General features: G+C 46.0%; 2 protein-coding genes across 2 annotated transcripts in view; one reads left to right on the forward strand and one right to left on the reverse strand.

The window, feature by feature from the left end:
- The window catches only part of ushbp1 (Usher syndrome 1C binding protein 1), a 42150-nt gene extending 32197 nt beyond the window's left edge, over window positions 1-9953 (reverse strand). Inside the window, exons 1-6 of the mRNA XM_063200362.1 lie at window positions 9681-9953; window positions 7422-7564; window positions 5491-5978; window positions 4182-4345; window positions 1787-1996; window positions 1069-1361 (exon numbers count right to left, since the gene is read on the reverse strand). Coding sequence (XP_063056432.1) covers window positions 1069-1361; window positions 1787-1996; window positions 4182-4345; window positions 5491-5978; window positions 7422-7564; window positions 9681-9746 — 1364 coding nt within the window. The 5' untranslated portion in view covers window positions 9747-9953. The remainder of the gene's footprint in view (window positions 1-1068; window positions 1362-1786; window positions 1997-4181; window positions 4346-5490; window positions 5979-7421; window positions 7565-9680) is intronic.
- Window positions 9954-11897: 1944 nt separating this feature from the next.
- The window catches only part of babam1 (BRISC and BRCA1 A complex member 1), a 17911-nt gene continuing 17308 nt past the window's right edge, over window positions 11898-12500 (forward strand). Inside the window, exon 1 of the mRNA XM_063200510.1 lies at window positions 11898-12500. This exon is cut by the window's right edge and continues 145 nt beyond it. Within this exon, the coding sequence (XP_063056580.1) occupies window positions 11983-12500 (518 nt within the window). The 5' untranslated portion in view covers window positions 11898-11982.

The following is a 12500-nucleotide window of genomic DNA, read 5'->3' on the forward strand; positions in this document are numbered from 1 at the left end:
CAGCCTTTGATGTCAGTAGTGCCATGCGATGTATTAATGATGGGCACCAACTCTCTCTCCCTCTTCACTCTCAGTCTTCTTTCTAGAAATTACAATTATTTTTTCTCTGATTTTACAATTGTTATTTGCTCTGTATGAAATGTGCTACACAAATAAAGTTGACTTGACTTGACATGGTTTTCCGCCCAAATTGGCTGCTTATGTCCGTCTGCGGGTAAAAAAACTGTCACAAACGGGCATTTGGCGCGTTTTTTCCGCAGATTTATGAACATATAGAAATCAATACATTTTGGTTACATTTTTGGGCTGGAAATGATCAGTCACATCTGGCAACCCTGGCCTCCACTGTCAGTGTCAGTGGTCAGGGAGGCACTAAAGATCCTAGAGGACACCACATGTCCTCCATCATGACATCACTCTGCTTCCCTCAGGTCAACGCTTCAGGACATGACACTGCAGACTAGTAAAATAGAAGAACTCCTTTGTCCCAACCGCCATAAGATTGAATGACAGATAGAAACGTCATACTCACACAGTGCAGTGCACTATTCAATGTTTCTCTATGTTTTTATGTTTTTATGTTATGTTGTATGAATGTATGTGTGTATGTGAGTACTGTATACTTGGGTGAAGCCCAAGACAAATTTTCCCCTGGGGACAATAAAGTACACTGTAACTCAGTGGTTCCCAACCTTTTACTTCAGGGACCCATGTTTTTACTATTGTAAGGTTTGGTGACCCAACCACGCGAGCGCCCGCACGAGAGGGAGGGAGTCACAGGATACCCTCTGTTTCCTGCGAAAACTCATTTTAGTTATTTTATTCCTCAATTTGTCTTTGGTCAAATATAGAATAAATGTTTAATGTAGCACTTACATTTTGATGCTTCTATGCATATATTAGTTAAATGCTTTGCCATTTATTCAACATGGGCTTTATATATTTAAAAGGAACCCCCTTAAAGTCAAGAGGGCTCCGCGACCCCCTGTGGATCTTTGGTGACCCATAAGCTGGGTCCCGACCCATAGGTTGGGAACCCCTGCTCTAACTCTAACTCTAACACTGTACCTCTGCAGACGTTCTGTCTCTGAGTCCATGCCAGGAGGACAGGGACTGGCGGCGGAGGAGGAGGAGAAGGGCACAGGACTGGGACAGGGGCTAGACGGGGAGAGGTCGCCCCCTGTGGCGGCCGGCGGGAATGCAGCGGGGTGTCTGCGCAGGAGCAGCGGGGATGCTGGGAAGGGAGGGGAGGAGACCCCCCAGGACGGACTCACGCCCCCCCCGCTGGAGGAACAGCTGGAGGGGGAGCGAGGAGGGGAGAGGCTACCCACCACCAGCCATCTTCTCTTCAGCACCAGCAGCTGCAATAGCCGTGTGAGTGGACACACACACACACACACGCACGCACGCGCACAGACACAGACAGACAGACAGACAGACAGACAGACAGACAGACACACACACACACACACACACACACACACACACACACACACACACACACACACACACACACACACACACACACACACACACACACACACACACACACACACACACACACACACACACACACACACATCTGACGTTATTGTCACATTCTTTTTGGGATTAGGAAGCATTTGTAGATTATCATGTTGTCAACGTGGACCAGAGTACATTATGAAAAAAATAAAAGATAAAAAAAGAACTTTCAAAAGGGCATTCTGTATCCAGTAGGGCAAAGGGAAGGTGCTTCAGCACCACATCGGCCTCGTCCCTATCGGTGCATGCCTATGGCCAGTACCTTCTCCTGTAGTTTCTTCTTGTCGTCCTCTAGGTCGTGCAGCGAGGTGTCTGACTGGCTGAGCTCCTGCTGCCTGCTCTGCAGCGCCCCCCGCAGGCCTCTGTTGAGGCGGTGCAGCTCCAGCGCCTCCTGCTGGTAGTGCCTCCGCTCCTCCGGGGGCAGCGCTGAGCGGTAGGAGAAGCCCAGATCCCGCTCCATCTCCTCCAGGACCTGAATAGAATACAGTACAGTTAGAATAGAATAGAATAGAATAGAATAGAATAGAATAGAATAGAATAGAATTATACTGAAACCCAGATCCCTCTCCATCTCCTCTAAGACCTGAGTAGAACAGAACATATTACAGTACAATTAAATAGATTAGAATTATACTGAAACCCAGATCCCTCTCCATCTCCTGGACCTTGTTAGATCGTCTCTGGTAGAGTACAGTTAGAATGGAATAGAATTACTCTGAAACCCAGATCCCTCTCCATCTCCTCCAGGACCTGAGTATAGAATACAGTACAGTTAGAATAGAATAGAATTACATTGAAACACAGATCCCTATCTATCTCCTCACGGACAGGAAATGGAATAGAGGCAGTATAATTATACTGAAACCCAGATCGCTCTCCATCTCCTCCAGGACCTGAGTAGAATACAGTACATATGAACTTTATTACAGGTTCTAGGCCCAATAGGCAGACACACATCCTAGTATACATAAAAAAAAACCAATAACATATAAAATAGGCAGGAAAAGAAAAGGAAGAGAGAAAGAGAAAAAAAACAACAAGCAATAATGCCTAAGCATACAAACATATCTGTCATGACAGTCTTAAAAGGCAGCCATACCAATGCTTCCACATATATGATTGATATCGGATAGAGCTGCATCTGGAGCTTGTGAGAATCATTATAATACAGTTTTTAGACTCATCCAGTACAGTACAGTACAGTTAGAATAGAATAGAATATAACATGATTAGAACTATACTGAAGCCCAGATCCCTCTCCTTCTCCTCCAGAACCTACAGAGAACAGACAGACCATAATAGAACAGAGTAGAACAGAATAGAATAGAATAGAATAGAATAGAATAGAATAGAATAGAATAGAATAGAATAGAATAGATTTACTCTGAAACCCAGATCCCTCTCCATCTCCTCCAGGACCTGAGTAGAATACAGTACATCCAGGTTCAAGAAATGAGAATTAATTCTCTGACTAAGGCACAAATCAAAATGTATTAATTTATTAATATGACAAGTCCTACATGGACATATTAAAAACAAGGCCCACGCGTAACGGCATGAGTGCCTTCTTCAGGGCAGTAACACAAAAGAACAGAGTAGTGTATTTGTTAGGTTGTAGATAAGGACAGGTGCAGACAACTAGATACTAGAATACAGTACAGATAGAATGGAATAGAATTATATTGAAACCCAGATCCCTCTCCATCTCCTCCAGGACCTGAATAGAATAGAACATAATAGAATAGAATTGAATTGAATTGAATTGAATTGAATAGAATAGAATAGAATAGAATAGAATAGAATAGAATACAACACAACACAATAGAAAAGAATAGAATAGAATAGAATAGAATAGAATATAACAGAACATGATAGAATAGAATAGAATAGAATACAATAGAATAGAACAGAACAGAACATGATAGAATAGAATGCAATAGAATAGAGTAAATAGAATAGAATTATACTAAAGCCCAAGTCCCTCTCCATCTCTTCTAGCACCCGAGTAGAATAGAACATAGTAGAGTAGAATAAAATAGCATTATACTGAAATCCCCATCTCCTCCAGAACCTGCATGGAATACAGTACAATTACAGAAGAATAGAATAGAATAGAATTCTACTGCAGCCCAGCGCCCTCTCCATCTCCTTGAGGACCTGCATAGAATAGAATAGTGTTTCTCAACGGGGCTCTACAGTCCCCCAGGGGGGGTTGGGGAGCCCTAGGGGGGCATTGAGAAGGATACATCTGAGAGGGGGCGATGCTTAGTTGGGGCATTGGTCCATTTTATTTTTGTAATACTAAGGGGGCTGTTGGCAGGCTTATTATGAGGGCAAGGGGACATTAGAAGGCTTATGATGAGGTCCAGGGGGTGTTTGCTTAAACAGGTTAAGAACTACTTGAATATACATATTCTACTTGAGTATAACAGAATGGAATTGTACTGAAGCCCAGGTGTCTCTCGTCTCCCGATAGAATACAGTAGTGTATAGCAGAGTAGAATACAAGAACTACTAGGAATCCAGGTCCCTCCCCATCTCCTCAAAGACCTATACATACAGTAGAATAGAATAGAATAGAATAGAATTGCTTCTTGCCAGATGGCCAGTCCTAGCCCTGCTTTGACGTAATCACCATATCTATGAAATACACCCACCTGTGTGACTCTGACCCAGCTGTCCCGTGCAGCACTGAGGTGCTGTGTACGGATCTCCTCGTCTCTGATTGGCTGAGGGACAGGTGTGTAGCTCCTCCCTTTGCTGGCCGACCTCTCCAGAGTGGACAAGGCCTCCTGTAGCTCCGCCCACACCTCCCCACTTCCTGTAAAAGGGAGGGGGACAGGTAGGGCCGGATTATCGCACAGGCTAGATATGGCTGCAGCCTAGGGGCGCCCACCTGCCAGAGGCCCCCTGATCGGCCAAAAGTGAAAAATTGCAGAATTATGACAAGATTCAATTTTGAAAAGCTCATCTGTTGTGTTAAGTACAGTTAGTATGCAGGTTATCTTTAATTCCTAGCTCGTAATTATGGCATTGTCTATGTAAATTTGTCCCGGAATTTGCCTTTTGGAGTGGCCCACAGCAACCTGTAGCCTAGGGGACTGTACTCTACCCACCCCCTCAGCTAATTTCGGCAGTGCATTGGCATTGTTTAACAAGACATTATAATCGTTACTGATCATGTCATGAGGAAAAGCTCATGATCCTTTGCATAACTTGGTTAGAAAAAAGGAATTTGAATGGCGTTGAAAAAGCATTTTTGGTCAGGAGGTTTCTTTAAAAAAAAAAAAAAAGGATCGAAAAGAAAAGAATCTTCAAAGGATTCCGAAGTCAACACATGCATAGAGACAAAATAATGGCCGTTTCGTTTCTGCAAGGCAACACATGGAAAAGCCATGGCCGTTTCTTTCTGGAGGCCTGGCTTGGGCATTTCTTTAGAGCCTTGGTTTGGGCATCTGTTTTACTATAGTGTAGCCTCTGTGACATGAGGCTGAGCTCCAAGGAAAACTGCATAGATTAAAGGGTAAGCGCCGCGGTGGCCTGCCAGCGTAACGCACAGTACAGTACAGTATGTCATTTGACTTGACTGGTCCCAGACCAGACCAGACCCTCGTTAGTGCAAATGAGGGAAACGGGTCCAGCGGCGGCAGTGGCAACACAATGGATATAGAGTACAGTGATGACAGTGGTGTGTGTGTGTGTGTTTCTGTGTGTGTGTGTGTGTATTTGTGTGTGTGTGTGTGTGTGTGTGTGTGTGTGTGTGTGTGTGTGTGTGTGTGTGTGTGTGTGTGTGTGTGTGTGTGTGTGTGTGTGTGTGTGTGTGTGTGTGTGCATGCGTGTGTGCGTGTGTGCGTGTGTGTGTGAAAGCAGCATGTGTGTGTGCGTTTGTGCGTGTGTGTACGTGCGCGTGCATGTGTGTGTGCGCCCATGTGTGTATGTGTGTGTGTGGCATGCAGGGCAGCCCACCTCGTCTGTTCAGTAGCAGGGCGGGGGTCCCGCTCCTGATGCCAGGCACTTCCTCTGGGTGGGACCGGGGCACCGGGCTGGGGGCATAGTCTGGGGCACACCCAGGGCTCAGGGTGCCGTCTGGGGGCCCAGAACTGGGGTAGAAGGCTTGGGAGCCTCCAGGCATGGAGGAGTAGTTTCGGAGCCCAGGGAAGGAGTAGTCCAGTAGCCCAGGGTTGTATTGGAAGGCTGGGGACCCAGTGCTGAGGTGGAAGGCTGGAGAGCCAGGGTTGGGGTGGAAGTCTGGAGAGCCAGTGCTGGGTTGGAAGTCTATGGACCCAGGGCTGGGCTGGAAGTCTGGGGTGGTTCCAGGCATGGAGGGGTAGAAGGCTGGAGGCAGAGGGCTGGAAGGCGGGTAGTGTGCTGGGGCAACAGGGCTGGAGGGGCTGTATGCTGGGGTGGAGCAGCTGGCACGTCCCAGAGAATTGCACCTATCACTACTACCCACACTGTGACAGAAAAACACAAACACTGTTAGTTTTATACATTGCACATGTTTTTATGTTTTATTCAGTTTGAATGTTTTATGTAACAAAAAAAAACTGGTTACGGTGAAGGAAAAACAACAAAAAAAAGTTTTTTGCCCTCTACTCTACTCTACTCTACTCTGCTCTACGACTTTACTTTTACAGGTATACATTGTATTGTATTGTATTTTATTGTATTGTATTGACTCCCGACCCGCCAGGTTGGTGGGGGGAGTAATCAACCAGTGCTCTCCCCCATCCTCCTCCATGACTGAGGTACCCTGAGCATGGTACCGTCCCACCGCACTGCTCCCCATGGGGCGCCACTGAGGGCTGCCCCCTTGCACGGGTGAGGCATAAATGCAATTTCGTTGTGTGCAGTGTGCAGTGTTCACTTGTGTGCTGTGGAGTGCTGTGTCACAATGACAATGGGAGTTGGAGTTTCCCAATGGGCTTAGAATATATTGCACATGTGATGTTGTTTGTGTTGAGTCCTTGAGTGTGGGGCTAGGAGCAGCTAACCGTCAAGGTCAGCGGGACACCATACAGCATGTTGCAAATGTATTTACACACTTATTGCCACCAAATGGCCATGAAAGCACACTTTGGATTGGAACACAGTATAGCAGTATGTGATAAAGGCTGTGGGCAGAGGCGGCTCTAAGGGGTGGCAGGGGGTGGCATTTGCCCCCCCAGAAATATGATTTGCCACCCCAATTAAGAGCCCTGATTGTGACCAATAGCCTTAATGCTGGACATCATTTCAGACATAGAACTTTAGGTTGCAGGGTTTCACTTTAAGGGATTCACTGTATCACATAAGTGTGTGTATCGATTATATCGTGTTTATCATTTTCCCTTAGTGTAGGAGCATGCCCCCCTGAAATACATTTCGCCACCTCTTTGCCACCCCAAGAATAAACTGGCTGTGGGCAGAGGCTACAGTAGGGTCTGCTGGAACCAAAAGCAAAAATCCAAAGAAATGAGCATTTGAATCAAAATCACTACTAGTAGTGTAGTAAAGTGTGAGTTGTTATTCACCAACGAGGGGCTTGGGCCCCCCCCCCAAGCGGCTACCTACCTAGCCTGGTGACAAGATGCGCCTCTGGCTGTGGGTCGAGGTCTGTGGGACCCCATGCAGTATAAACACACTTACTGTCACTGAATGGCCATGAAAATACTCTTTGGATTGTGGTGTGTATTATTTTTACGATTCTTGCACACCTCCTTTTTGCCGGGTGCGTAGGAGTGGATCCACTGGGTCACCAACGCATAGAGACAAAGAAGCTCCCGCACACTGTTCACATTTGCAGAGTTTTTACTTGCGACATTTCGGTCTATGTTGCTTGTGGAAGGTCAAAAACTCTGCAAATGTGAACCGTGTGCGGGAGCTTCCTTGTCTCTATATGATTGTGGTGTGTATACCTGGGGGCTTGTAGGGAGCCCATCTTGGCGTTGAGGTCAGCGATGACCTTCAGCAGAGCTCCCACCTCCAGCTCACACTGCCTCAGCTCCGAGACCGAGGGGAGAGACACGTCACTGTCATAGCCTGCTAACGCATCAGGGTCCTGGAGGAATAGAATAGAATAGAATAGGATAGAATAGAATAGATTAGAACAGAATAGAATAGAATAGAATAGAATAGAATAGAATAGAATAAAATGAAATGAAATGAAATGAAATGAAATAAAATAGAATAGAGCAGAATAGAATAGAATAGAATAGAATAGAATAGAATAGAATGGGATATAATAGAATAGAAAAGAATAGAATAGAATAGAATTGCATTAAAATGGAATTGCCATATACATTAAGAGAATTAAGAAAGCAGTAACATTTTGTCCTAAACTTATTTTGCCAATAAAAGGACGTACTGGGCATATACGTACACATGGGCATCTGTCTGTATTTAAGTGTGTCTGTTCAGTGAGCGTGAATGAGTGCTGCTATTGGTTTTATATTAGATATTATAAATATTGACCCCACAGTTTACTCTACGTGTTCCTCATGCAGTGCATGGGCATCTGTCTGTTCTTAAGTCTGTCTGATGAGTGAACGCAAGTACCACTATTGTTTTACATTTATTAAATCTATAAATATTGACCCCCTCGGTCTACATGTATTTCATGCTGTACAGTATCTGTCGGGATCTGTCTATTGTTTCATATTAAATCATATAAATATTGACCCCACAGTCTAGTCTACATGTTCTTCATGCAGTTTGTACATGGGGATCTGTCTGTATTAAAGTTTGTGTGTTCAGTGAGCGTGAATGAGTGCTGCTATTGGTTTTATATTAGATAATATAAATATTGACCCCACAGTCTACTCTACGTGTTCCTCATGCAGTGCATGGGCATCTGTCCGTATTAAGGTTTGTCTGATGAGTGAGTGAGCGCTGGTGAGCGCCGCCATTGTTTTACATTATATGTTATAAATATTGACCCCACAGTTTACACGTTCTTCATGCTGTATGTAGACTACATGGGGGTCAGTCTGGATTGAAGTTTGTCTGAGTGAATGTGAATAAGCGCGGCTATTATTTCATATTAAATAATATAAATATGGCCCGTCAGTCTACATATTCTTCATGCAGTATGTATACATGGGGATCTGTCTGTATTTAAGTTTGTCTGATGAGCGAGTGTGAGCGCGGCGGCCGCTATTGTTGTTGCTGGCGTTTTCAGCAGCCCTTTGTTTTCAGCAGAGGAAGAGGAGAAGCAGAAACATCCTGCAGCTGTGCTTCCTGAACACACACACACACACACACACACACACACACGTATGCATGCACGAACATACACACACGCACACACGCACACACACACACACGCACACATACACACACACACACACCCACGCACACAACCACACACACACACAAACACACACACACACACACACACACACACACACACACACACACACACACACACACACACACACACACACACACACACACACACACACACACACACACACACACACACGCACACACACACACACACACACACACACACACACACACACACGCCCACATAAAAAAACACACCTCGTATCTAAAAACAGCACATTCAAAATTCCAGAGTAACTGCTATGGTACAGACATGCTAACTGTCATGGTACAGCTATGGTACAGTCATGGTAACTCATGGTAACTCTCATGGTACAGTTTCTGTCATGTTTGTTGGGCACTTGTAGATTCTTTGCCACAAGTGACAGCACGTGGTGCTATTCAATAGCAGGGTATAACAGTGTGACTGAATTTTATTTATTATCTTATTCTTTCATTATGTTTGAGTAGCTGTAGACGTCCTGTAGAATACCCGGTATGTACAGTATCCCAACAAAGTTTAAACAGAGATTATTCAGCAAAGACTCCTTCTAAACCTTTAAGCTGTTTGACACACACTCATAATCGCCACCAAGCTCCCATGCAGCCAGCAGCATTCATGTCGCCAATCCAATGTGGTCACTCACAACAAAAGCTGTGTTTGAGGATTGAGGAATTGCTTCAACTCCTGTACATTTTCTATTCTAACTCATTAATGTCCATGTGTGTGTGGGCGATACATTTTCACGTTCCCAAAGTCTATAGCTGTAAAAGCTATATGATAAGGGACATTCAGCAGCAGTGTGAATGCAATGCAATGTGTGAAGAGGTCAGAGAAGTGAAGAACTTACCCCAGCCACTGAGCCGCTGTCCTGGGCACTGGTCCTCTTCTCCGCACTGCTCTCCAGGTTGTCCATGACTTCTCTCTCTCTCACTCTCTCTCTCTCTGTGGTGTGGTGCAGTGTGCTGTGTTGCGTGCTGCGCTGTGCTGGGACCACAGACTTGGACGGAGGCAGCTGTGACTGGTGTGGTGGCTATGCTTTTGTTCTTTACTCTATTTGGTCTGTAATTACATCTCTCTCTCTCTCTCTCTCTCTCTCTCTCTCTCTCTCTCTCTCTCTCTCTCTCTCTCTCTCTCTCTCTCTCTCTCTCTCTCTCTCTCTCTCGGTTGTTGGTTGTAGTGTAGGCTACTGCTGGTGCGCTGTCTGGTCTGGAATGTTTCTCCGTCTCCACCTCTCTCTCTCTCTCTCTCTCTCTCTCTCTAGGCTTCTGTACGTGTGTGTGTGTGTGTGTGTGTGTGTGTGTGTGTGTGTGTGTGTGTGTGTGTGTGTGTGTGTGTGTGTGTGTGTGTGTGTGTGTGTGTGTGTGTGTGTGTGTGTGTGTGTGTGTGTGTGTGTGTGTGTGTGTGTGTGTGTGTGCGTATGTTAGTAAGATGACAGTTTAACTTTTCCCCATAGCAGCTTTAGCCACACTGGTCTTTCTTTGACAAAGGCATTTTGGCATCTCGCTAATGGAGAGAGCTGCAGTTAAACAGCCTCTTATCTAACTATTATCTCTTCCTGCTTTACTTTGAGAGAGATCTGACATTGTTTTTGTCTTTATTTAGACACGTCCCATGGGAGAGGATGGAACTACAGTGTTGGAAGATAAGGGGCATGAGAGGCCTGATATTTACCCCCACTCCCCTACCCAAGCAAACATAAAATGCATTTTTCTGAGTGATGATTTCATTTGTTAAGAATAATGCCGCATGAGCTTGTGTGGAATTGCCCCCTGAACCTTATAACTTGTTGTACCACACCCAGCAGCAACAATTTTAGTCAAGTATTTACAATAATTTAGGCCTACATGCAGTCTTGCTCATTGCCGTGGAATGGATTAATTTTTGCCAACTCTTCTGTGTTAGGCCTAATTGTTTTAAAATCCGCTAGAGGGGTGGGTGCCTATGTTTGAAAACAAATTAATGGTTACAAATGGATGGCTGGACATTATCCTTCAGGACTTTGTAAACTTTACAAAATCATGTAATATTGTTTTTTTTAAATCCATTAAACATTCACATAACACAACACAACGGCAAGGTTTGACTTAACTCCCACAGTGTAACAACACTGCTACAACACCAGATGGCAGCATTTTTCTGTCAGTGAAATCATGCGAAAATCAAGAAGTAGAAGCAGAAGAATGTATTTCCTGTAGTCAGGCAATATGGCGCCGCACATCCAAGCACTGGAATGAAATAGAAATCTTTCTACCTGTTTTAACATTGTGGATAATCTAATCACGACAATTCCATGTAAGTGGCAATATGTAACACACGAATAACGTGTTGTTTATGAATGTTGTACTGCCATGCATTATTATTGATATACTGTCGCGTTTTAGCTAGCTAAGCTAAAAGGATGAGAGCAAAACATTTTCTCTGTAGTGTCTGGGTAAATGGTTCTCTGATCAGCCAAATTTGTATGTGGGTTCTTCTGTGTGACCAGAAATACGGGGAATGCGGAAACGTGTTCTTAAAGTGTTTATCTAAATAGAATGTGCTGTAGGTGAAACTCTTCTGTGTTATTATGCGTGCTGCTGATGGAAGCTCACCTGTAGGCTATCGTACATTGCAAAAATAAACAGACAAAACTCAGAGGTCAGTATTTGGACCTTAGCTCGCTCGTTAGGCTATAGAGTTTTCTTTCACCTTGAACATTGAGTTCAGGGATGTCAACAATTGCGCTGTTGAACAGGGCAGGTTGGGTTTAGATAGACTACAGAAGAGATATTGTTCTACGAATGCACCTGTTCATAGGCTTACCTTGCGAGAATCAACCGGCTAGTGTTCATTGCAAAACAAATGACACCTAGCCACACATAGTTCTTAGTGGTGTTGTGCAGGCTCAGAAAACCATCGATATTGGATAATTATACTGTGCCCCTGTATTCTCTGTTCTTTCTCCTACACCAATCTCCACCAACTAGCCCCATCCCTCGCCCTCTATCCAGCTCCCCCATTCTTCAATCTGGATGCCTGATGGATACGCACTGACGAGCCTGCTGTGAGGTCGCACCCAGACACTCTCCCACACCTGGGCACGCCAGCCAGACATCCACCCACCCCTCCCCCCTCCTCCTCCTCCTCCTCCTCCTCCTCCTCCGCCTGCCATGGAGGGCTTGGAGCCGGGGCTGGCTGATGGCGAGGAGCGCCTTGTGGACCTGAGGCCCCGCACACGCTCCAACCCCGAGGGGGCCGAGGACCGCCGCAGCAGCAACGGCAGCCTGGGCGGAGGCGTAGGGGGCGTAGGGGGCATGGTGGGCGCAGTGGGTGGGCTGGGGCCGGGTGGTGTTGGTAACGTTGGTGGTGGTGGTGGCGTTGGCAGCGGCAGCCAGCCCTCGGTTGGTAACCGCGTGGACGGGGAAGGAGAGGCCTCCACCTCCAGCAGCCCCCCCAGCATGCCTACGCCCACCCCCCCTGTCATGGCCGCCAGCAGTGGTGGTGGTGCCACAGCCGCCCAGCCCATGATGGTGGCAGCCAGCCCAGCCGCCGCTGCTGCCTCTGCCAACGCTTCCTCCTCCTCCTCCTCTTCCTCCTCTGTCGCCACCACCGCTGCTGCAGCTGTCGCCGCTGTTGCTATAGCTACGCCCACACCCATACCCACGCCTGCCCCCTCTGCCATCTTGAA

Source organism: Engraulis encrasicolus, chromosome 6, assembly GCF_034702125.1.
Source record: "Engraulis encrasicolus isolate BLACKSEA-1 chromosome 6, IST_EnEncr_1.0, whole genome shotgun sequence".
Classification (NCBI taxonomy): domain Eukaryota; kingdom Metazoa; phylum Chordata; class Actinopteri; order Clupeiformes; family Engraulidae; genus Engraulis; species Engraulis encrasicolus.